Below are 24,917 nucleotides of genomic sequence, written 5' to 3'. Positions count from 1 at the left end.
AGGCACGAGGCAGGGGGCGCGCCCCTGACCCTCGTGGGCCCCCCGTAAGGCGGTTGATGCCCTTCTTCGGCTGCAAGAAAGCTAATTTTAAGGAAAAAATCACGGCAAAGATTTCAGTCCAATCGGAGTTACGGATCTCCATATATATACTAAACGGTGAAAGGGCAGCAGAGGAGAACGCAGAAACAGAGAGAGACAGAGAGACAGATCCAATCTCGGAGGGGCTTTCGCCCCTCCCATGCCATGGAGACCAAGGACCAGAGGGGAAACCCTTCTCCCATCTAGGGAGGAGGTCAAGGAAGAAGAAGAAGAAGAAGGGGGGCCCTCTCCCCCTCTCTTCCGGTGGCGCCGGAACATCGCCGGAGCCATCATCATCACCGCAATCTTCACCAACAACTTCACCGCCATCATCACCAACTCTTCCCCCCTCTATGCAGTGGTGTAACCTCTCTCTTACCCATTGTAATCTCTACTTAAACATGGTGCTCAACGCTATATATTATTTCCCAATGATGTATGGCTATCCTATGATGTTTGAGTAGATCGGTTTTGTCCTATGGGTTATTTGATGATCAAGATTGGTTTGAGTTGCATGTTTTATTATTGGTGTTGTCCTATGGTGCTCTCCGTGTCGTGCAAGCGTGAGGGATTCCCGCTATAGGGTTTGCAATAGGTTCATGATTTGCTTATGGTGGGTGGCGTGAGTGACAGAAGCACAGACCCGAGTAAGTAGGTTGTTTGTGTATGGGATTGTAACGCCCATGATGCGGCTATATCTCCCACGTGTCGAGGCACGACTTAGAGGCATAACCGCATTGTGGTTTTGTCGCAAGAAGGGTCATCTTCACACAATCCCATGTAATGAACAAGAATGGGATAAAGAGTTGGCTTACAATCGCCACTTCACACAATACATAAATAAATCATACATCAATCAGAGTACACACATAGACCGACTACGGTCAAAGCCAGAAGAAAAGAAGATAACCCAACTGCTAGATCCCTGATCGTCCCAACTGGGCACCACTACTGATCAATAGGAAACGAAACAACACAACGAACAAGAGCTTCATTGAGCTCCCACTTGAGCTCGGTTGCGTCACCTGCACTGGTATCATCGACACCTGCAACTGTTTTGGAAGTATCTGTGAGTCACGAGGACTCAGCAATCTCACACCCGCGAGATCAAGACTATTTAAGCTTAAGGGTAGGAAAGGGTAAGGTGGTGAGGTTGCAGCAGCGACTAAGCATATATGGTGGCTAACATACGCAAATAAGAGCGAGAAGAGGAACAACGGAACGGTCGTCAACTAGTAATGATGAAAAAGTGATCCTGAACTCCTACTTACGTCAAACATAACCCAAAATCCGTGTTCTCTTCCCGGACTCCGCCGAAAAGGGACCATCACGGCTACACACGCGGTTGATGCGTTTTAATTAAGTCAAGTGCCAAGTTCGCTACAACCGGATATTAACAAATTCCCATCTGCCACATAACCGCGGGCACGGCTCTCGAAAGTTTATACCCTGCAGGGGTGTCCCAACTTAGCCCATTATAAGCTCTCACGGTCAACGAAGGATATTCCTTCTCCCGGGAAGACCCGATCAGTCTCGGAATCCCGGTTACAAGACATTTCGACAATGGTAAAACAAGACCAGCAAAGCCGCCCGGATGTGCCGACAAATCCCGATAGGAGCTGCACATATCTCGTTCTCAGGGCACACCGGATGAGCCAGACGTCGGGTTGGCATAGACCCTGGTTGCCCAGGGGCGTCGGACATCGCTCGGTTTGGACCAGCACTCGAAGGAGCACTGGCCCGGGGGGGTAAATAAAGATGACCCTTGAGTCTGCAGAACCCAAGGGAAAAAGGCTTAGGTAGGCAAATGGTAAAACCAAGGTTGGGCCTTGCTGGAGGAGTTTCATTCAAAGCGAACTGTCAAGGGGGTCCCATAAATCACCCAACCGCGTAAGGAACGCAAAATCAAGGAACATAACACCGGTATGACGGAAACTAGGGCGGCAAGAGTGGAACAAAACACCAGGCATAAGGCCGAGCCTTCCACCCTTTACCAAGTATATAGATGCACTAATTAAGATAAGAGATATTGTGATATCCCAACATATCCATGTTCCAACATGGAACAAACTTCATCTTCACCTGCAACTAGCAACGCTATAAGAGGGGCTGAGCAAAAGCGGTAACATAGCCAAACAACAGTTTGCTAGGAAAGGTGGGTTAGAGGCTTGACATGGCAATATGGGAGGCATGATATAGCAAGTGGTAGGTAGCGCGGCATAGCAATAGAGCGAACAACTAGCAAGCAAAGATAGAAGTGATTTCGAGGGTATGATCATCTTGCCTGAGATCCCGCTAGGAAGAAGAACGAGTCCATGAAGAAGAAAAACGGATGTAGTCGAACGAACCCTCACAACTCCGGAACGAAACCGAAGCTAACGAGAGAAGCAACCCCGGAAAGAAACAAACAACATAGTAAACAACCACCACATACACATGGCATGATGCACAATCAAGTATGATGCATGTCTGGTTTAATGATTCATGGCATGGCAAATGCACCAAACAACACTACAAATTAAGTGGAGCTCAATATGCAACGAGTTGCATATTGACGAAACACCACATTAAGTTATTTAGTTCTCTCTCGATTATGTACCCAACAATATTAAATGTTGTTAAACATGGAAAAAGGTGAAGCATAAGTAAACCAACTATTTAGGCAAGTTTAAATGAGGCCGGAACAACAAACAACAATTCCGGAAAATCCTCATGTCCATATTTTAGATTTGGTACTGTTCTGCCCTAAACACAATTTTTAAAGTTGTTAACAGCAAAATGAAGTGCACCATGTTAAACTATGCATTTTTCTACCCCAATTACATATAAAGTTTATTAAAATCCGAGTTACGGTTAATTAGTTATGAAATAAATCATTTTAACATGGCATTTAAGCAAATTTAAACAAACAGCATTTTTAAACATTTTAACATGGGATGAAAGTGGCATATTATGAAACTAGATGAAATTCTAAGCACTTTTCATATATAGGTTATTTAAATCTGATGCATGATTAATTTGTTATTATATGCATGAACTCAAGGGGTTTTCTGTAAAACAGACGTTCCTGGGATAATTGCTAAAATCACAGATCTGGAAAAAAACCCTACACGGGCCGAATCCAACTGGCCCAACAGTGCAGGGGGGGGGGGGTTGGGCGGCTCACCAAGGGCCAAGGCCCAGTCGGTGGAGAAGGCCGGAAGGGGGGCGCTGGGCCTGCTTGCTGGTGAAGGGCGACGCGGTGGCCCAGGCATGCTGGCGGCGCGGTCAACGCGGGCGCTGCCCTCGCTCGCGCGATGCAAACGAAGCAGAGGCCGCGGCAGGGGACTTGGCGAAGCAGTGAGGTTCAGGCGGCGATGGACTTGGCGGGGCGGCCTGGAGGAGCTTTGGTCTCCGGCGACGGGCGACGCGACAGGGAGGCTACGCGGGGGAGGCCCGGATCTGGCGGCAAGCTCCTGGGACGGCGCCAGATCAGAAGAAGAGGAGGGCCTCGGCGTGGTCTCTCCAACGAAGCGGCGGCGCGGGGAAGGTCCTGACGACAATGAGGAGGCAGCAGCAGAGGACGCTTGAAGCAGGGCCGGAACCTCCCGGCGTCGACGCGAACGAGCGCAAGTCAGAGGAGGCGGGGATGGCGCTGCGTCTCTTGCGGCGGCTGCAGCAGAAGCTTGGGGCGCGGCCATGGCTTGGCGTCGGCGAGGGACGGCGGGGAAGGCGGGGGGATGACCGGATCCTTGACCGACGAGCGAGAAGAGGCAGCACCGGCGCGGGTCTCATCTGCTGGTGATGCTCGACGGCGGAGGGAGCTCCGGTGGAGAAGGGGAGCGGGGCGGCTGCGCCGTTGCGGGCGACGAACTGAGCAATGCGGGGACGATGGCTGCTGGATGGAGACGCGAGGACTGCGGCTGCGGATGTCGGCGCTTCTGGACAGAGAGGCGACGGGGTTAGGAGCATCAGGTGCAGAAAGAGGTAGAGGGCAGGGAAGGAGGCGTGGGTGGCCCGCTGCTCACCGGAGCTTGTCGGTGGCGGAGGAACGACGACGGGGCCGAGCAGAGGGAGCGTACAGGAGGGCTCCAGAAGAAACTCCCCTTCGGGAGTGCGAGGAGAATTTCCTCTCCTTGGATCGTGTGCGCTAGGCAGAGCAGGAGGGGGATCGAGCGCTGCTCCTGGTTGGTTCGGTCGCAACTTCGAGGAGGGGAAGGTGGTGGCTGCTGATCTGGAGCGGGGGAGATCCCGAGGAAGAGGAGGCTGGAGGGAGTGGCGGCGGCGCGGTGGGATCGATGGGACAAGGCACCTAGGATCTAGGGTTGGACCTATATATATAGCAGTAGTATTTTTGGGTATGTGCTAATTCGGTCCCTCCGATTAAAATTGAGCGGTCGAGAAAAATAGGCTAGGGAAGCCCAAATAAGAAAACGGAGATGTTTTGTAGATGTTAGGGGATGATCCGGACCCAACGGTAACGATAGTCCGGTTCGGGTTCGGGGAAGTTTTCGGACACGGGCGAGGGGTCGATGCACTGTGCAGAGAGGTTCAAATGGCCGGACAACAAAAGAACAGTCGGTCTTGAGAAAGGTCAACAGAGACGAGGAAGAAACGGCAACTATCAACGGGTGCAAGTTTTTTTGAAAACATGCGATGCAATGCTCATGATGACATGATGAAATGCAACCAACAAAAATAAAACACACGGCGAACACGAAAAATATGGAAGTCTTCTGAGGCGTCGGTCTCGGGGCGTTACAGGGATAAAGAGGACTTCATACTTTAATGCTATGGTTGGGTTTTACCTTAATGATCTTTAGTAGTTGCGGATGCTTGCTAGAGTTCCAATCATAAGTGCATATTTTCCAAGTAGAGAAAGTATGTTAGCTTATGCCTCTCCCTCAAATAAAATTGCAATAATGATTACCGGTCTAGTTATCGCTTGCCTAGGGACAAATAACTTTCTTGTGACAAAAAGCTCTTTACTAAAACTAATTTAGTTGTGTCTTCATCTAAACAGCCCCTAGTTTTTATTTACGCGCTCTTTATTATCTTGCAAACCTATCCAAAAACACCTACAAAGTACTTCTAGTTTCATACTTGTTTCCCGTAAATCGAACGTCAAGTGTGCGTAGAGTTGTATCGGTGGTTGATAGAACTTGAGGGAATATTTGTTCTACCTTTAGCTCCTCGTTGGGTTTGACACTCTTACTTATCGAAAGAGGCTACAATTGATCCCCTATACTTGTGGGTTATCAACGCGCGGGGCGGCCGAGTGGTTATGAGGTGACCAACCGAGTGGCGACGCGTGGGGCGGCCGAGTGGTTATGAGGTGACCAACCGATGGCGACGCGCGGGGCGGCCGAGTGGTTATGAGGTGACCAACCGAATGGCGACGTGCGGGGCAGCCGAGTGGTGATGAGGTGACCAACCGAGTGGCGACGCGCGGGGCGCCCGAGTGGTTATGAGGTGACCAACCGATGGCGACGCGCAGGGCGCCCGAGTGGTTATGAGGTGACCAACCGAGTGGTGATGCGCGGGGCGGCCGAGTGGTTATGAGGTGACCAAACGAAGGCGACGCGCGGGGCGGCCGAGTGGTTATGAGGTGACCAACCGAGTGCCGACGCGCGGGGCGGCCGAGTGAAGTAGACCGTCCCACGGAATGACGATGCGCGGGGCGTCCGGGTGAAGTAGACGCATCCCGCGGAGTGGCGACGCGCGGGGCTTCCGAGTGATGTAGACGCCTCCCGCGGCGTGGCGACCCACGGGGCGGCCAAGTGATGAAGATTGATACGTCCATTTGGCATCATGCTTTTATATCGATATTTATTGCATTATGGGCTGTTATTACACATTATGTCACAATACTTATGCCTATTCTCTCTTATTTTACAAGGTTTACATAAGGAGGGAGAATGCCGGCAGCAGGAATTCTGGGCTGGAAAAGGAGCAAATATAAGAGACCTATTCTGCACAACTCCAAAAGTCCTGAAACTCCACGAAAGTTGTTTTTGGAAATAATAAAAAATACTAAGCGGAAGAAATACCAGAGGGGGGCCCACACCCTGGCCACGAGGGTGGGGGGCGCGCCCTACCCCCCTAGGCGCGCCCCCTGCCTCATGGGCCCCCTGTTGGCCCTCCGGTGCCCATCTTTTGCTATATGAAGTCTTTCGTCCGAAGAAAAATCAGAAGCAAGCTTTCGAGACAAGACTCCGCCACCACGAGGCGGAACCTTGGCGGAACCAATCTAGGGCTCCGGCAGAGCTGTTCGGCCGGGGACACTTCCCTCCGGGAGGGGGAAATCATCGCCATCGTCATCACCAATGCTCCTCTCATTGGGAGAGGGCCAATCTCCATCAACATCTTCACCAGCACCATCTCCTCTCAAACCCTAGTTCATCTCTTGTATCCAATTCTTGTCTCTAAGTCTGGGATTGGTACCTGTAGGTTGCTAGTAGTGTTGATTACTCCTTGTAGTTGATGCTGGTTGGTTTATTTGGTGGAAGATCATATGTTCAGATCCTTTATGCATATTAATACCCCTCTGATTATGAACATGAATATGCTTTGTGAGTAGTTACGTTTGTTCCTGAGGACATGAGAGAAGTCTTGCTATTAGTAGTCATGTGAATTTGGTATTCGTTCGATATTTTGATGAGATGTATGTTGTCTCTCCTCTAGTGGTGTTATGTGAACGTCGACTACATGACACTTCACCATTATTTGGGCCTAGAGGAAGGCATTGGGAAGTAATAAGTAGATGATGGGTTGCTAGAGTGACAGAAGGTTAAACCCTAGTTTATGAGTCGCTTCGTAAGGGGCTGATTTGGATCCATATGTTTCATGCTATGGTTAGGTTTACCTTAATACTTCTTTTGTAGTTGCAGATGCTTGCAATAGGGGTTAATCATAAGTGGGATGCTTGTCCAAGTAAGGACAACACCCAAGCACCGGTCCACCCACATATCAAATTATCAAAGTACCGAACGCGAATCATATGAACGTGATGAAAACTAGCTTGACGAGAATTCCCATGTGTCCTCGGGAGCGCTTTTCTCTATATAAGAGTTTGTCCAGGCTTGTCCTTTGCTACAAAAAGGATTGGGCCACCTTGCTGCACTTTATTTACTTTTGTTAGTTGTTGCTCGTTATAAATTATCTTACCACAAAACTATTTGTTACCTATAATTTCAGTGCTTGTCGAGAATACCTTGCTGAAAACCGCTTATCATTTCCTTCTGCTCCTCGTTGGGTTCGACACTCTTACTTATCGAAAGGACTATGATAGATCCCCTATACTTGTGGGTCATCAAAGATGCATGCCGCGGAATGACGATGCGCGGGGCGTCCGAGTGAAGTAGACGCGTCCCGCGGAGTGGCGACGCGCGGGGCGTCCGAGTGATGTAGACGCCTCCTGCGGCGTGGTGACGCACGGGGCGGCCAAGTGATGAAGATACGTGTCACGGAATAACGATGCGCGGACGACCGAGTGATGATGGCTTGTCGAGCAGTTGATTACGGTGCTTCACCGTTTGGGAGCCGAATCGTTCGTTGGAACAAAGGTGATGCGGGCCGGTTGCCGTAACTGCCGTTGTTGTTGTCGATGATGTTCTGGATGTTAGCCGGCCAAGTAGTACCAGGCGAACCAGCAGAGTGAACCCAGGGGCTTCACAGTCAAGTGAGCGTAGTCCGACTGGACTCCTCATCCGAGTGCACTCGCTGGTCCGAGGGAACCACAATTGTGCTGCGATCCGGTCGGTGTGGAGCTGGCTGGGCAGGCCAATGCGGAGTGCTGGGCTTGGAGGCCTCGGTGAGGTTCGGCATGGATGTGCCCACGAGCACGGGGCGGCTTGATCGCTTGCAGGCAGACCGGATCCAAAGCGCGTGGGAGAAGTTGTCCACGTCTAGTACCGAATTAATCTGCATGCAAGTGGTTTAACGCTAATTAAGTGAGAGTCAAAGCCATTCGTGCATGTAATGGACGTTTCCCACGGCCATTTATCTCTTGCATGCAGGACATAAATGGGAAGGAATTAAGATTAGAAGGAAAGTGGAAGGCAGGGCGCAGAGCTCCCTGCTCAGTCATGGCGGCGGTTGTTTTTGGCGCGGATCCATCACGAGGTGAGGCGGCTGCGACGAATCCGAGTGGGGGACGACGTTCTCCTGCGAGGCTGCACATGGGCGGAGACCCGGTGGCTCCCGTCATGTTGTGATCGAAGATGTGGGCAGCCTCGGCATTGGTGCCGCGTCCAGTCCGTGCATCCACCGCCGCGGTCATCGCCGCGTGGTTGACGAGGGACACCGTAGAGTGGCGATGCGCGGGCCGCTGAGTGATGAAGACGCGTCCAGCTGAGCAACAGTGCACGGGCAGCCGAGCGATGAAGACGCGTCCAGCTAAGCGACGACGCGTAGGTGGCTGAGTGAGCAAGGGTCCATGGCCTAGTGAACTTGAGTCTGCATCCGAGTGGATTCATCTTTGTGAACTCTGGACGAATCGGGTTCGCAGCTGTCTGAGTGGAAGATCCATCGGGTGACCCTGCAAGTTACTAGCAAGCATGGCTAGGAAGTTCAAGGCCTGATGGTCAGTCATACATGCATGCATGCATGAATTAACTAGGGTCCGTGGCCTAGCAATCAGATAAGTGGCGTTAGTAATCCATCAATTGGCCGCTTAATGAGGCAGCCAATTAATTTGACGTTGGAGATCACCACGCCCTTCCGTTGCCTGTACTCTGCATTAACCTGCATGCAGGTAATCAAGGGGGAGATGGCCCACTCACCTTGCATGGTTAAAGGAGAAAGGAAAACCATGGCCAGTAGCCAGCGATGGAGGGAAGAACTGCCACACCCGGAGGAGCGAAGGGCGAATCCCCGCGCGCGCCACAGCGACGACGCTAGAGAAGCTGACGAGGGAGGAGTGCGGCGCGCCTGCGACACCGGCGGGAGGTGTGGTTCCGGTGCGGATGGATGCGCCAGAGGTCAGCGAAGCCGGACGGGCGGCGGTTGACTTGGTGGAGGCGTCGGTGGTCGACGACGAAGAAGACGGACAACAACGGACTGGCCATGTCAAGAGCTCGGCCTCCATGGCGCTCGTCAAAACGGTGGTAGGTGGTGCGGCTACGCTGCAGCTGTTACTCGCGCTCGTGCATGTACATACAGAAGAAAAAACAACCATTGTTAGATTAAATATCGATTGTAAAGAACAAGATAGTATAGAATGGGACTTCCTGGTCCCTCTGTACGAAGAGTGTCATGTCTCTCCTGTGGATGGAGTGATGTCCGGAACATCCTGGATCAAACCCTCCATTGATGATTGTTGATCGACGGACGAAGATCGAAGAAATAAAACCATTTGCATCATGGCTCGATAGACGCCATGCCCCACGGTGGGCGCTGATGACCCACAAGTATAGGGGATCTATCGTAGTCCTTTCGATAAGTAAGAGTGTCGAACCCACTCCCGGATGAGAGGATCGATGGTGATGACGATGGTGACAATTTCCCCCTCCCGGATGGGATGTTTCCCCGGCAGAACAGCTCTGCCGGAGCCCTAGATTGGTTCCGCCTCGTGGCGGCGGAGTTTCTTCCCGAAAGCTTGCTTATGATTTTTTTTTCTCGGATGAAAGACTTCATATAGCAGAAGATGGGCACCGGAGGCCTGCCAGGGGGCCCACAAGGCAGGGGGGCACGCCCAGGGGGTAGGGCGTGCCCCCCACCCTCTTGGCCTGGGTGTGGGCCCCCTCTGATGGATTCTTTCGCTAGTATTTTTTATTAATTCCAAAAATAACTTCCGTGAAGTTTCAGGACTTTTGGAGTTGTGCAGAATAGGTCTCTAATATTTGCTCCTTTTCCAGCCCAGAATTCCAGCTGCCGGCATTCTCCCTCTCCATGTAAACCTTGTAAAATAAGAGAGAATAGGCATAAGTATTGTGACATAACGTGTAATAACAGCCCATAATGCAATAAATATCGATATAAAAGCATGACGCAAAATGGACATATCAACTCCCCCAAGCTTAGACCTCGCTTGTCCTCAAGCGGAAGCCGATAACGAAAAATATGTCCACATGTTTAGAGATAGAGGTGTCGATAAAATAAAATACGGACATGAGGGCATCATGATCATTCTTATAACAGCAACATATTTGGACATATTCATATGATCTTTTATGCTCAAGTAATAATCTATTCACGAAGTAAAGTATGAATCAGAAACTTCATAGAGAACCAACAAACTATAATCTCGGTCATTGAAGCAATTGCAGTTTATCATAACATCGGAAGAGTCAAAATAAGAGCTTTTCAGCAAGTCCACATACTCAACTATCATTTAGTCTTTCATAATTGCTAACACTCACGCAATACTTATGGGTATGGAGTTTTAATCGGACACAGAGAAAGATAGGGGCTTATAGTGTTGCCTCCCAACCTTTTACCTCAAGGGTAATGTCAACAATAATAATTCATGCTAACTTACATCCAATTGGATATATATATCAGGATCTTTCCAACATAATGTGCTTGCCAAAAGATAAAATGTAAAAAAGGAAAGGTGAAGATCACCATGACTCTTGCGTAAGGTATAAGACAAGAATAAAAGATAGGCCCTTCTCAGAAGGAAGCAGAGGTTGTCATGTGCTTTTATGGTTGGATGCACGAAACCTTAATGCAAGATAACGTCACTTTATATTGCCACTTGTGATATGGACCTTTATTATGCAGTCCGCCGCTTTTATTGCTTCCATATCACAAGATCGTATAAAGCTTATTTTCTCCACACTAATAAATCATACATATTTAGAAAGCAATTTTTATTGCACGCAACATGACAACTTACTTGAAGGATCTTACTCAATCCATAGGTAGATATGGTGGGCTCTCATGGCAAAACTGGGTTTAAGGATATTCGGAAGCACAAGTAGTATCTCTACTTGGTGCAAAGAATTTCGCTAGCATGAGAGGGAAAGGCAAGCTCAACATGTTGGATGATCCATGACAATATACTTTATTTCATATATAAGAAAACATAACCCATTACATTGTCTTCCTTGTCCAACATCAACTCTTTAGCATGTCATACTTTAATGAGTGCTCACAATCATAAATGATGTCCAAGATAGTATATTTATATGTGAAAACCTCTCTTTCTTTATTACTTCCTATTAATTGCAACGATGACCAAAACTATGTTTGTCAACTCTCAACAACTTTTATTCATCATACTCTTTATATGTGAAGTCATTACTCTCCATAAGATCACTATGATCTCTTTTATTTCTTTTTATCCTTTCTCTTTTCTTTTATTCCCTTACGATCATAGCAAGATAGTCAAGCCCTTGACTCAACACTAATCTTTATTATATATAGCTCACGGACTCAACTACATAGAAGGATCATAAGGCAAAACTCAAAACTAAATCATACTAAAACTTTATTCTACTAAATCAAGATACTACCAAAAGGATCGGACTAAGAAAAAATGGTAAAGATAAGAGTGTGATGGTGATACGATACCGGGGCACCTCCCCCAAGCTTGGCAGTTGCCAAGGGGAGTGCCCATACCCATGTGATTATATCTCTTTCCTCGGGGGTGGTGATGATGGAGTTGTTGATGATGTAGGCTTGTCGTCCGTCTTCCAAGGCATAGGCTCACCATCATAGAAGGATGATCGAGTCTCCGGAATCCTCAAATCTGCAGCCAAACTCATCCCCTTGAATCTATATTCATACTCACAGTTTTGGTTTTGTAGGTCATAGATCTGGGCTTGGAGGTGCTCGATTTTCTCGTGAAGCTTGAAGATGGTCTCCCCAATGTTCTTGGCATCTAGCTTGTGGTTGTTGGTGAACTCCGCGATCATCATGTGGTTGGCGTTGAGTCCGCGTTCCACCATCCCTTGGCACTTGAAAACTTGTTGCTCCATTGCTTTGAGTCTTGTCTCCACGCTTCCGGTCCTCCTTGGTCCCTCGACATCGCGGATGTGCAGCAACCCATCATGCATCTCAATGGTTTGAGGGTGTTGCAGCACCTCCGCGAGGTAGGGATTGATAACCTTCTCGAAGAACTTGTCCTTGGGGGCACTTGGAGACGTCACGGCGATCTAGATCTATCAGAAAAACAGCTCAAAACGAAAACAGAGGATATTTGTGTGGTACGATGGTCAAAACCTTCGGGAGATTATATAATGAATTTTTACCGACCAAAAGAAGTATCGTGCAAGAAAATGGAGTCCGGAGGGCACACGAGGTGCCCACGAGGCACGGGGGCGCGCCCTCCACCCTCGTGGACGCCTCGTGTCCTTCCCGGACTACTTCTTTTTTCCTATTTTCTTAAATATTCCAAAACGGAGAAAAATTGCCATTAGAACTCTTTTGGAGTCGGTTTACTTACCGTACCACGTAGTTATTCCTTTTCGGAGTCTGAAATGTTCTGGAAAGTGTCCCTTATGTATTCCTCCGGAGTCACGATTTCTATAACATTAGTTTCAACATTTATAGGATTACCTGACATATAATGTTTGATTCTTTGACCGTTCACCACCTTCGGATTTGTGCCTTCGAAGTTGTTGATTTTTATGGCACCAGAACGATAGACCTCCTCGATAACGTAAGGACCTTCCCATTTAGAGAGAAGTTTTCCTGCAAAAAATCTTAAACGAGAGTTGAATAGCAACACATAATCAGCTACATTAAACTCACGCTTTTGTATCCTTTTGTCATGCCATCTTTTAACTTTTTCTTTAAATAGTTTGGCATTCTCATAGGCCTGGATTCTCCATTCATCAAGTGAGCTAATGTCAAATAACCTCTTCTCACCGGCAAGCTTGAAATCATAATTGAGCTCTTTAATGGCCCAATATGCCTTATGTTCTAGTTCGAGAGGTAAGTGACATGCTTTTCCATAAACCATTTTATACGGAGACATACCCATAGGATTTTTATATGCAGTTCTATAGGCCCATAATGCATCATCAAGTTTGTTGGACCAATTCTTTCTAGATCTATTAACAGTCTTTTGCAAAATTAATTTGAGCTCTCTATTACTCAATTCTACTTGACCACTAGACTGGGGGTGATATGGGATGCAATTCTATGATTAACATCATACTTAGCAAGCATCTTACGAAAAGCACCATGAATAAAATGTGAAGCACCATCAGTCATTAAATATCTAGGGACTCCAAACCTCGGAAAAATAACTTCTTTAAGCATCTTAATAGAGGTGTTATGATCAGCACTACTAGTTGGAATAGCTTCTACCCACTTAGTAACGTAATCAACAGCAACTAAAATATGTGTATACCCATTAGAGGAAGGAAACGGTCCCATATAATCAAAGCCCCAAACATCGAATGGTTCAATAACAAGTGAATAATTCATAGGCATTTCTTGACGTCTACTAATATTACCAATTCTTTGACATTCATCACAAGACAAGACAAACTTACGGGCATGTTTGAAGAGAGTAGGCCAATAAAAACCGGATTGTAATACCTTATGTGCAGTTCTATCTCCGGCGTGGTGTCCTCCGTAAGCCTCGGAGTGACACTTGCGTAGGATCTGTTCCTGTTCATGCTCAGGTATACAACGTCTAATAACACCATCTACTCCTTCTTTATAAAGGTGTGGGTCATCCCAGAAGTAATGTCTTAAATCATAGAAAAACTTTTTCTTTTGCTGGTATGTGAAACTAGGTGGTATAAATTTAGCAACAATATAATTAGCATAATCAACATACCATGAAGCAGTATGAGAAGCATTTATGACAGCTAATTGTTCATCAGGAAAGCTATCATCAATAGGTAGTGGCTCATCAAGAACATTCTCTAACCTAGACAAGTTGTCTGCAACGGGGTTCTCAGCTCCCTTTCTATCGATAATATGCAAGTCAAATTCGTGTAGCAAGAGAACCCATCTAATAAGTCTAGGTTTAGCATCTTTCTTTTCCATAAGATATTTAATAGCAGCATTATCAGTGTGAACAGTTACTTTAGAATCAACAATATAAGGTCTGAACTTATCACAAGCAAATACAACTGCTAAAAATTCTTTTTCAGTAGTAGCATAATTTCTCTGGGCACTGTCTAGAGTTTTACTAGCATACTGGATAACATTCAATTTCTTATCAACTCTTTGCCCTAGAACAGCACCTACAGCATAATCACTAGCATCGCACATAATTTCAAAGGGTAAATTCCAATCAGGTGGCTGAACAATAGGTGCAGAAATTAATGCTTTCTTAAGTATTTCAAATGCTTCTACACAATCATCATCAAAGACAAAAGGAATATCTTTTTGTAAGAGATTAGTCAGAGGCCTGGAGATTTTAGAGAAGTCCTCAATGAACCTCCTATAAAAACTGGCATGACCAAGGAAACTTCTTATACCTTTAATGTCCTTGGGACACGGCATCTTTTCAATAGCATCAACTTTAGCTTTGTCAACTTCAATACCTCTTTCAGAAATTTTATGCCCCAAGACAATACCTTCATTAACCATAAAGTGACACTTCTCCCAATTCAAGACAAGGTTAGTTTCTTCACATCTCTGCAAAACTCGATCAAGGTTGCTCAAGCAATCATCAAAAGAAGTTCCGTAAACGGAGAAATCATCCATGAAAACCTCAACAATCTTTTCACAAAAATCAGAGAATATAGCCATCATGCATCTTTGAAAGGTAGCAGGTGCATTACATAAACCAAAAGGCATACGTCTATAAGCAAAGGTACCGAAAGGACAAGTAAAAGTGGTCTTTTCTTGATCCTCTTTTGACACAGGTATTTGAGAGAAACCAGAATAACCATCTAGAAAGCAAAAATGTGTATGTTTGGATAATCTTTCTAGCATTTGATCAATAAAAGGTAAAGGGTAATGATCCTTTTTAGTAGCTTTATTTAATTTGAGGAAGTCAATTACCATTCTATAACCTGTAACAATTCTTTGTGGGATCAATTCATCTTTGTCATTAGTAACAACAGTAATACCTCCTTTCTTAGGGACACAATGGACATGACTTACCCACTGACTATCAGCAACGGGATAAATTATACTTGCCTCCAGAAGCTTTAGTATTTCTTTCCTTACCACTTCTTTCATCTTAGGATTTAGCCATCGTTGGTGATCAACAACTGGTTTAGCATCTTTCTCCAATTTTATTTTGTGCTAGTGGGACCGATGCCCTTAAGATCATCAAGAGTATATCCAACAGCAGCACGGTGCTTCCTCAAAGTTTTCAATAATTTCTTTTCTTCATGATCTGAAAGGTTAGCACTAATAATAACAGGATATATCTTATTTTCATCAAGATAAGCATATTAAGAGTATCAGGTAATGGTTTAAGCTCAAACATGGGATCACCCTTGGGTGGAGGAGGATCCCCTAGGATTTCAACAGGCAAGTTGTGTTTCAAGATAGGTCCTTGTTTAAAGAATACTTCATCTATTTCCCTCCTTTCATTCATAAACATATCATTTTCATGGTCGAGCAAATATTGTTCTAAAGGATCATTAGGAGGTACGGCAATAGAAGCAAGACCAAAATTTCATCTTTACTAGGCAATTCCTCATCACGGGGTTGTCTACGAAAATTAGCAAAGTTAAATTCATGAGACATATCCCCCAAGCCAATAGTAACAACATCCTTTTCCCAGTCTATCCTAGCATTAACAGTATTCAAGAAGGGTCTACCAAATATGATGGGACAAAATTTATCTTGTGGGGAACCAAGAACAAGAAAATCAGCAGGATATTTAACTTTCCCACACAAGACTTCAACATCTCTAACAATCCCGATTGGTGAAATAGAATCTCTATTGGCAAGCTTAATTGTAACATCAATTTCTTCTATCTCAGCAGGTGCAATATCATGCATAATTTCTTTGTATAAGGAATGAGGTATTGCACTTGCACTAGCACCCATATCACATAAGCCATGATAACAATGATCTCCTATTTTAACACAAATAACAGGCATGCCTACAACATGTCTATGTTTATTTTTAGTATCAGGTCTAGCAATTCTAGCAGTTTCCTCACAGAAGTAAATAACATGCCCATCAATATTATCAGCCAAGAGATCTTTAACCATAGAAATACTAGGTTCAACTTTAATTTGCTCAGGGGGTTTGGGTGTCTTAATGTTACCTTTGTTGACCACAGTTGAAGCTTTAGCATGATCCTTTATTCTAACAGGGAAAAGTGGTTTCTCAATATAAGCAGTAGGAACGATAGGATCATTATAAGTGATAGTCTTTTATTCAACTTCAATAGGTGCAAGTCCTTTTACTTCAATGGGAGGATTATATTTAAACCACTTCTCCTTAGGGAGATCAACATGAGTAGCAAAGGATTCACAGAAAGAAGCTACTATCTCAGAGTTAAGTCCTATTTAGTGCTAAATTCATGGAAAACATCGGTATCCATAGAAGATTTAACACAATCAAACTTAGGTGTTATACCTGACTCCTTACCTTCATCGAGATCCCAATCTTCAGAGTTGCATTTAATTCTTTCCAATAAATCCCATTTGAATTCAATAGTCTTCATCATAAAAGATCCAGTACAAGAAGTATCGAGCATGGAGCGATTATTGAGAGAAAGTCGAGCATAAAATTTTTGAATAATCATTTCTCTTGAGAGCTCATGATTGGGGCATGAATATAACATTGACTTAAGCCTCCCCCAAGCTTGAGCGATGCTTTCTCCTTTGCGAGGCCAAAAATTATATATATAATTATGATCACGATGAACAAGATGCATAGGATAAAACTTCTGATGAAATTCCAATTTCAATCGGTTGTAGTTCCATGATCCCATATCATCACATAGCCTAAACCATGTCAATGCCTCTCCCTTCAAAGATAAAGGGAAGACCTTCTTCTTGATAACATCCTCGGGCATACCTGCAAGCTTAAATAATCCACAAACTTCATCCACATAGATTAGGTGCAAATCGGGATGTAATGTTCCATCTCCTGTAAAAGGATTAGCTAGCAGTTTCTCTATCATACCCGAAGGAATTTCAAAGTAAACATTTTCAGTAGTTTCAGTAGGTTGAGGAGCAACTCTTTGCTCTACTGGTCGGGGTGAAGATACCCCGAACAAGCCCCTTAAAGGATTATGTTCCATAGTAACAAGTGACAGTAAATTTCAGCACACTATATAAATTTTTCCTTACCAAAGGCGCTTCACTCCCCGGCAACGGGGCCAGAAAAGAGTCTTGATGACCCACAAGTATAGGGGATCTATCTTGTCCTTTCGATAAGTAAGAGTGTCGAACCCAACGAGGAGCAGAAGGAAATGATAAGCAGTTTTCAGTAAGGTATTCTCTGCAAGCACTGAAATTATCGGTAACAGATAGTTTTGTGATAAGGTAATTTGTAACGAGTAACAAGTAATGAAAGTAAATAAAGTGCAGCAATATGGCCCAATCCCTTTTGTAGCAAAGGACAAGCCTGGACAAACTCTTATATAGAGAAAAGCGCTTCCGAGGACACATGGGAATTATCGTCAAGCTAGTTTTCATCACGCTCATATGATTCGCGTTCGTTACTTTGATAATTTGGTATGTGGGTGGACCGGTGCTTGGGTGATGTCCTTTCTTGGACAAGCATCCCACTTATGATTAAACCCTATTGCAAGCATCCGCAACTACAAAAGAAGTATTAAGGTAACCTAACCATAGCATGAAACATATGGATCCAAATCAGCCCCCTACGAAGCAACTCATAAACTAGGGTTTAAGCTTCTGTCACTCTAGCAACCCATCATCTACTTATTACTTCCCAATGCCTTCCTCTAGGCCCAAACAATGGTGAAGTGTCATGTAGTTGACGTTCACATAACACCACTAGAGGAGAGACAACATACATCTCATCAAAATATCGAACGAATACCAAATTCACATGACTACTTATAGCAAGACTTCTCCCATGTCCTCAGGAACAAACGTAACTACTCACAAATCATATTCATGTTCATAATCAGAGGGGTATTAATATGCATAAAGGATCTGAACATATGATCTTCCACCAAATAAACCAACTAGCATCAACTACAAGGAGTAATCAACACTACTAGCAACCCATAGGTACCAATCTGAGGCTTTGGGACAAAGATTGGATACAAGGAACTAGGGTTTGAGAGGAGATGGTGCTGGTGAAGATGTTGATGGAGATTGACCCCCTCCCGATGAGAGGATCGTTGGTGATGACGATGGTGATGATTTCCCCCTCCCGGAGGGAAGTTTCCCCGGCAGAACAGCTCTGCCGGAGCCCTAGATTGGTTCCGCCAAGGTTCCGCCTCGTGGCGGCGGAGTTTCTTCCCGAAAGCTTGCTTATGATTTTTTCTCGGACAAAAGACTTCATATAGCAGAAGATGGGCACCAGAGGCCTACCAGGGGGCCCATGAGGCAGGGGGCGCGCCCAGGGGGTAGGGCGCGCCCCCACCCTCTTGGCCTGGGTGTGGGGCCCCTCTGATGGATTCTTTCGCCAGTATTTTTTATTAATTCCAAAAATAACTTTCGCGAAGTTTCAGGACTTTTGGAGCTGTGCAGAATAGGTCTCTAATATTTGCTCCTTTTCCAGCCCAGAATTCCAGCTGCCGGCATTCTCCCTCTCCATGTAAACCTTGTAAAATAAGAGAGAATAGGCATAAGTATTGTGACATAACGTGTAATAACAGCCCATAATGCAATAAATATCGATATAAAAGCATGATGCACAATGGACGTATCAGGCGCCAACTGGTCGTGGGAACAATTCCGACAATAAGAGAGGGGTAGGATAAAGGAGCATGATCTATCGAGATGCAAATGGGTGACACGTGGTTTTAGCGAGTTCGGGCCTCTCACGGTGGAGATAACAACCCTACGTCTCGTGCTCCGGAGAGGCTTTGTTTATCTGAGTCTGTATCCGGAGATTACAATGTATGTGAGAGCGAGGAGAACAGATCCCCATGCCTGATCTAAGTCCCGAGACTAGAGAGGAAGAAGAGAGAGAGGTGGAAGAAAGAGCCCTTGCCCCCAATCTAGTGGTGGGGGTGGCTTATATAGAGTGCGCCACCCCTCCACCTCCTATGTTACAAAGTGGGGCGTTGATGTCATAATGTCAGCCTGCTACTAAGATATGCCTCGAGTGCCTTGTCGACCGTTAGTCTTCGCATATCCGAGTGAGATCAGGTACTCCGAGTGGAATGAGTTCGTCGAGTGGAGTGATATACTCCGAGTGGTTGTTGCCGTCCGAGTTACTTGATGGTCATCCGAGTGGATGGTTTGTCAATATGAAATTTATCTGGATCCACCTGATGTGTGGACCCCATGCTTTAATATATTTTGACCCTTCATTGGCCTACTTGTTATGTGTGTCCCCAACAACTCCAAACCTTGGGAAAATAACTTCCTTAAGCATTTTAATAGAGGTGTTGTGATCAGCACTACTAGTTGGAATAGCTTCTACCCACTTAGTAACATAATCAACAGCAACCAAAATATGTGTATACCCATTAGAGGAAGAAAAAGGTCCCATGTAATCAAATCCCCAAACATCAAATGGTTCAACAACAAATGAATAATTCATAGGCATTTCTTGACGCTTACTGATATTACCTATTCTTTGACATTCATCACAAGATGAGACAAACTTACGGGCATCCTTGAAGACAGTAGGCCAATAAAAACCGGATTGCAATACCTTATGAGCAGTTCTATCTCCAGCATGATGCCCTCCATAAGCCTCGGAGTGACATTTCCGTAGGATTTGTCCCTGTTCATGCTCAAGTACACAACATCTAATAATACCATCTACTCCTTCTTTATAAAGATGTGGGTCATCCCAAAAGTAATATCTTAAATCATAGAAGAATTTTTTCTTTTGTTGGTAAGTAAAGCTACGTGGTAAATATTTAGTAACAATGTAATTAGCATAGTCAGCATACCAAGGAGTACTATGAGCAACATTTATTACAGCTAACTGCTCATTAGGAAAACTATCATCAATAGGTAGTGGGTCATCAGGCACATTTTCAAGCCTGGATAAATTATCAGCTACTGGGTTCTCAACTCCCTTTTTATCAATGATATGTAAATCAAATTCTTGTAACAAGAGAGCCCATCTAATAAGTCTAGGTTTAACATCTTTCTTTTCCATAAGATATTTTATAGCAGCATGGTCTGTGTGAACAATTACTTTGGAATCAACAATATAAGGTCTAAATTTATCACAAGCAAACACCACTGCTGAGAATTCTTTTTCAGTAGTAGCATAATTTCTTTGAGCACTGTCTAGAGTTTTACTAGAATAATGAATAACATTCAATTTTTTATCAACTCTTTGTCCTAGAACAACACCAATAACATAATCACTAGCATCACACATAATTTCAAAAGGCAAGTTTCAATCAGGTAGTTGAACAATAGGTGCAGAAATTAAGGCTTTCTTGAGTGTTTCAAAGGCTTCTAAACAATCATCATCAAGGACAAAGGGAATATCCTTTTGCAAGAGACTAGTAAGAGGCCTAGAAATGTTAGAGAAGTCTTTGATAGATCTCCTATAGAAACCAGCATGACCTAGGAAACTACAAATACCTTTTATATCTTTAGGACATGGCATTTTCTCAATTGCGTCAACCTTAGCTTGGTCCACTTCAATACCTCTTTCAGAAATTTTATGGCCCAAGACAATGCCTTCATTAACCATAAAGTGGCACTTCTCCCAATTCAAGACAAGATTTGTTCGTTCACATCTCTGCAAAACTCGCTCAAGATTGCTTAAACAATCATCAAAAGACTTCCCCTAAACAGAGAAGTCATCCATAAAAACCTCAACAATCTTTTCACACAAGTCAGAGAATATAGCAGTCATACCTCTTTGAAAGGTAGCAGGTGCATTACATAAACCGAAAGGCATACGTCTATAAGCATAGGTTCCAAAGGGACAAGTAAAAGTGGTCTTTTCTTGATCAGGTTGAGAAACAAGTATTTGTGAAAAGCCAGAATATCCATCAAGGAAGCAAAAGTGTGTGTGCTTAAATAATCTTTCAAGCATTTGATCAATAAAAGGCAAAGGGTAACACTGGTGCGCGTCGATCCTAAACAAACGGTTTTTAACCCCTTTCCGCGACGGCATTTCGAACTGTCGCCAAGTGAGTGTGGGCGATAGGGGGGTCCTTCCCACACGACCCAGAAACCGTCGGGGATATGGCCCCTACAGTACTCCTACTCGTTTCTGCTCGCGTTGCCATCGCAGTCGGTATTCTGTGGTGCTACGTTTATGATGTGCGGCCCATCACAAACGGTTCACTATTATAGAACGTGTATGATGCGCGGCCCATCACAAACGGTTCACCGTTAAGAAGATTAGCTAATCGTCGTACGAGTGTCGGACAGGATTACGAGACGTCGGACCGTCGTAACATCGTCATACACGACAACTATCACACACGCTATTCTGTGGTGTAACGTTTACGATGCATACTTCATCAGAAACAGTTCATGGTTGCGAATCGTGTACGATAAGGCAACTAACACAAACGTTTAGTTTGCCCGCACCGTTTGTGATATTGTCTGACATCGCACACGCTTTGCAAACGGCAACTGTGTGCATGCTTGCACACGTTTCCTCTCTGTGAACCATCTCGGATTATGGTGCATATCGCAAACATTTGTGTTTTACCAACCATGTGTGCCATAACAACCTGGAGAGCGTAATTTCACCGTAATTTAATTGCTGCTTTTCCAAATTGTACCGGATTTGGATTTGAATTTGAATTTGAATGTATGCTATAGCTTTATTCATATCCATCAGGTTCAATCAACCAATGCATTATTCGATTCATAGGTACATATGTTCAAGAATTACATAAGAACCAAATAAAGAATGATGAACCACAGTTGTATACTTGTACTATTAAAGACGGTAAAGAAAGAGGCGAAATATATTCTGGTTACTGAACAAGGTGAAGCGGAATGCCCATATTCTGCCCTCCTCCATGCAGAAGGCACGCACGACTCTAGTCCAACCCCTTGTGATGGCCGAGCGCCCATCCTTCACGGTCTTCATGAAAACATCTAGATAACCATCGTGTTCTGGTAGAAATACTTTAACCTGTGCATGCCAACCAATCATGTAGTTTGATAGGTAATCTTGAGTAAACTGCTTGGCAACCACTGCAAAGGAAAAATATTCAGACATTGTCATCTAACACAACTCATTATGGGCAGTAAAAAGAAGGCTGCAAAGTTCTTACTTACCATCCTGCAGTTCGCTGTTGTCTTGGATAAAGTGTAAAGAAATAGTTTAATTGCCATCTTTGGACCCATTTTACTAATAATCTTTATCAGCTTCCTCACTTGATGCTGGTTCATCGATATCTCATTGACCCATACGCAGAAAGGGTCGAAACGTGGATCTTTAACAATGACATATGTACCTAAAAGCACCAAGTTAATATTAGAAGCTAAACAGCAATTGCACAATGATGTAGTACAACACTCTTTTATAATATGTCTATATACATCCGTATGTGGTAGTCCATTTGAAATCTCTAAAAATCAAATATTTAGGAACGGAGGGAGTATCTTATAATATCCAATATACTCACATATTAGATGAATTAACATCTTATATTATTGGCCGAAAGGAGTTTAGTTCATTCTTACAAATTATCGGCTAATTAACTGCTGCTGTATCCATGGGTTACAGTTAGTTTGAGCTAGTTCGGGCTCAAATAGCCCTAAAGTATATCTAAACATGAGGGCTACTTTGAGCTAGTTGCATCTATAACCCACCCAAAAAATTATCCAACCCAAGAGGTGCTAATTAGAGCTAGTTCTCCTAGTGCATTTATTGTCAATCTAACCCTGCCATCCAAACAACCCTTTGGATGGAGTTAGTTCAGGGTTAGTAATGAGCTAGAAACTAACTCTAACCTCTAGCTAAGTTCAGTATCCAAACAGGGCTATGTTGTTGTTGTTGCTACTGATCTTCTTCGTATATCTAGATCATTAGAACATTAATGTAACACTCTTCCTTGTTGCTATGTAGCCTAGGATTGCATATTTAGACATTAAGTACAGTGCATGTTGCTATGTAGCCTCAGATATATTACATATGGCCCTAGTTAACCTAACGAAAAATGGGTTGCAGATATATTCAGTTAAAAGTCCGATTCATCGATTAGTCCCTTATCAGCCGCCGGCCTATATGGTACCACCTACCGATATCCTGAACAGTGAGCAGATATAAGCCATGGGATGAAACTAACCTCGATGGAAAATAGCAGTCGTTCCCAAAATTGTCCTGTGTAGGTACATCGAGAAGCATGTTAAGCACAACAGGCTAAACATGAACCAAAATTATACATGGCAGACAAAATAATCTCCAAAAGATAGCTTCAGTGTGCAGGTTTAAGCACGCTAGTAAAGCAATACAAGTGGAAAGGTGTGCTAACTGCAACAGGCCCACCGTTTAACAACAAGCAAACATAGTCATTCAAACTGGTATTGTGCCAGTCTAAGTACACTGGTTATGGTTAAATAAAAATGGAAAGGCGTGTTAACTACAAGATGCAGCAACCAAATGTAGTCATTCATAATGGTATTGTTGAAACTGGTACTGATGAAATTGAACTGCACAGTTCATACTTGCACATAGAACATCACGTTGTGAATAACTGGAATAAACAAGGCATACTACGAACAACCAAAGATAGCATTTGAAACTGAACATGTGCTAACTACAAACAACCGAACAATCAAAAAACTTTAAAAGAGGCATATGCTAGCTATAACAGGCTTAACAACAAGCAAATATATGCATTCCTATCGGTATGTTTAAAACTGGATTGATGAAATGTACTGCACAGTAAATAATTGCACATATAGAGCATCACATTGTGAACAACTGAAATAAATAAGGCATACTGCAAACAACCAGATATAGCAATTAAAACTAGACATATTCTCACTACACTACAAAAGGGACTCGACAAAACAAATCATGGGTTTCCCCCTGTGAAGAGGCACGACAAAACAAATCATGGGTTTCCTCACTTGTCACAGATGGGCTCGTTCCCGTGGGAAGAGCACGGACCCTGGATGCACTCCATGTTGTCGCAGATGGGCTCCTTCCCCTTGGAAGAGCACGGCTGTAGGGTGCCCTCCCTGATGTCGCAGACGGGCGCTTTCCCCTTGGAAGAGCCAGAGAGGGTGCCCTCCTCGTGGTCGCTGTCGATGAGGTCTGACTTGGAAGTTGTCGATCTCAAGCCAGCGTCGCAGAACGTGTCCTTCAGAAATGACAAAAGGGGCTCGACGGCGATGTAGAATGGCAAATTGTGGACAGCGAGCCAGAGGAGATAAGCAGCGGGGCCATGGATGAGATCGACGGCGGTTGAACCCGAGGGGTTGGGTGGGCCACTTAACCTGTGACACAGCCCGCCTCAGGGTGTCGCTGTCGATGACCTCGATGTCGTAGCCGGCGGACGAGACATGCCCGCATACTCTAGCCCGCTTCTTGAGTGCCTGCCACCAGTAATAGTCGTCAGCTTCCTCGGCGACGTCGGGTGAAGAGACCGCTATACACCTCTTTTGGGCCAGTCGCTCCTCGAGCTCCACGGGAAGCGTAGCCAGGCTTAGGCTGCGACGCTCTGGAGTGGGGGATGGGGATCTGTGGGAAAGGGGGCGTTTGGCAGGCGTCATCTAAGAAACTCATGGCGGCCTGGGTATGGAGATCGGTGGGTAAGCTGCATGGGCAAACCGGCGGATGTTGACAATGGAGGCCCTGCGGCGGCGGCGGCGGGGGGGACCTTGCTAGGGTTTCGAGCGAGGGAGGGTGTGTGTGTGTGTGTGCACGCACGCCCGAGGATGTT

At 44.9% G+C, this 24,917-nt stretch overlaps 1 protein-coding gene across 1 annotated transcript in view; it reads right to left on the bottom strand.

Annotated features, from left to right (window-relative positions):
* LOC141025911 (uncharacterized) overlaps positions 1 to 9,145 on the bottom strand; it is a 31,468-nt gene extending 22,323 nt beyond the window's left edge. The window contains exon 1 of the mRNA XM_073501850.1: positions 8,841 to 9,145. Coding sequence (XP_073357951.1) covers positions 8,841 to 9,145 — 305 coding nt within the window. The remainder of the gene's footprint in view (positions 1 to 8,840) is intronic.
* Positions 9,146 to 24,917: the final 15,772 nt, after the last annotated feature.

This window comes from Aegilops tauschii, chromosome 6, assembly GCF_002575655.3.
Source record: "Aegilops tauschii subsp. strangulata cultivar AL8/78 chromosome 6, Aet v6.0, whole genome shotgun sequence".
In the NCBI taxonomy this organism is placed as follows: domain Eukaryota; kingdom Viridiplantae; phylum Streptophyta; class Magnoliopsida; order Poales; family Poaceae; genus Aegilops; species Aegilops tauschii.
Note: the sequence above shows the minus strand (reverse complement) of the source record. Positions and strands in the feature narration are given on the sequence as shown.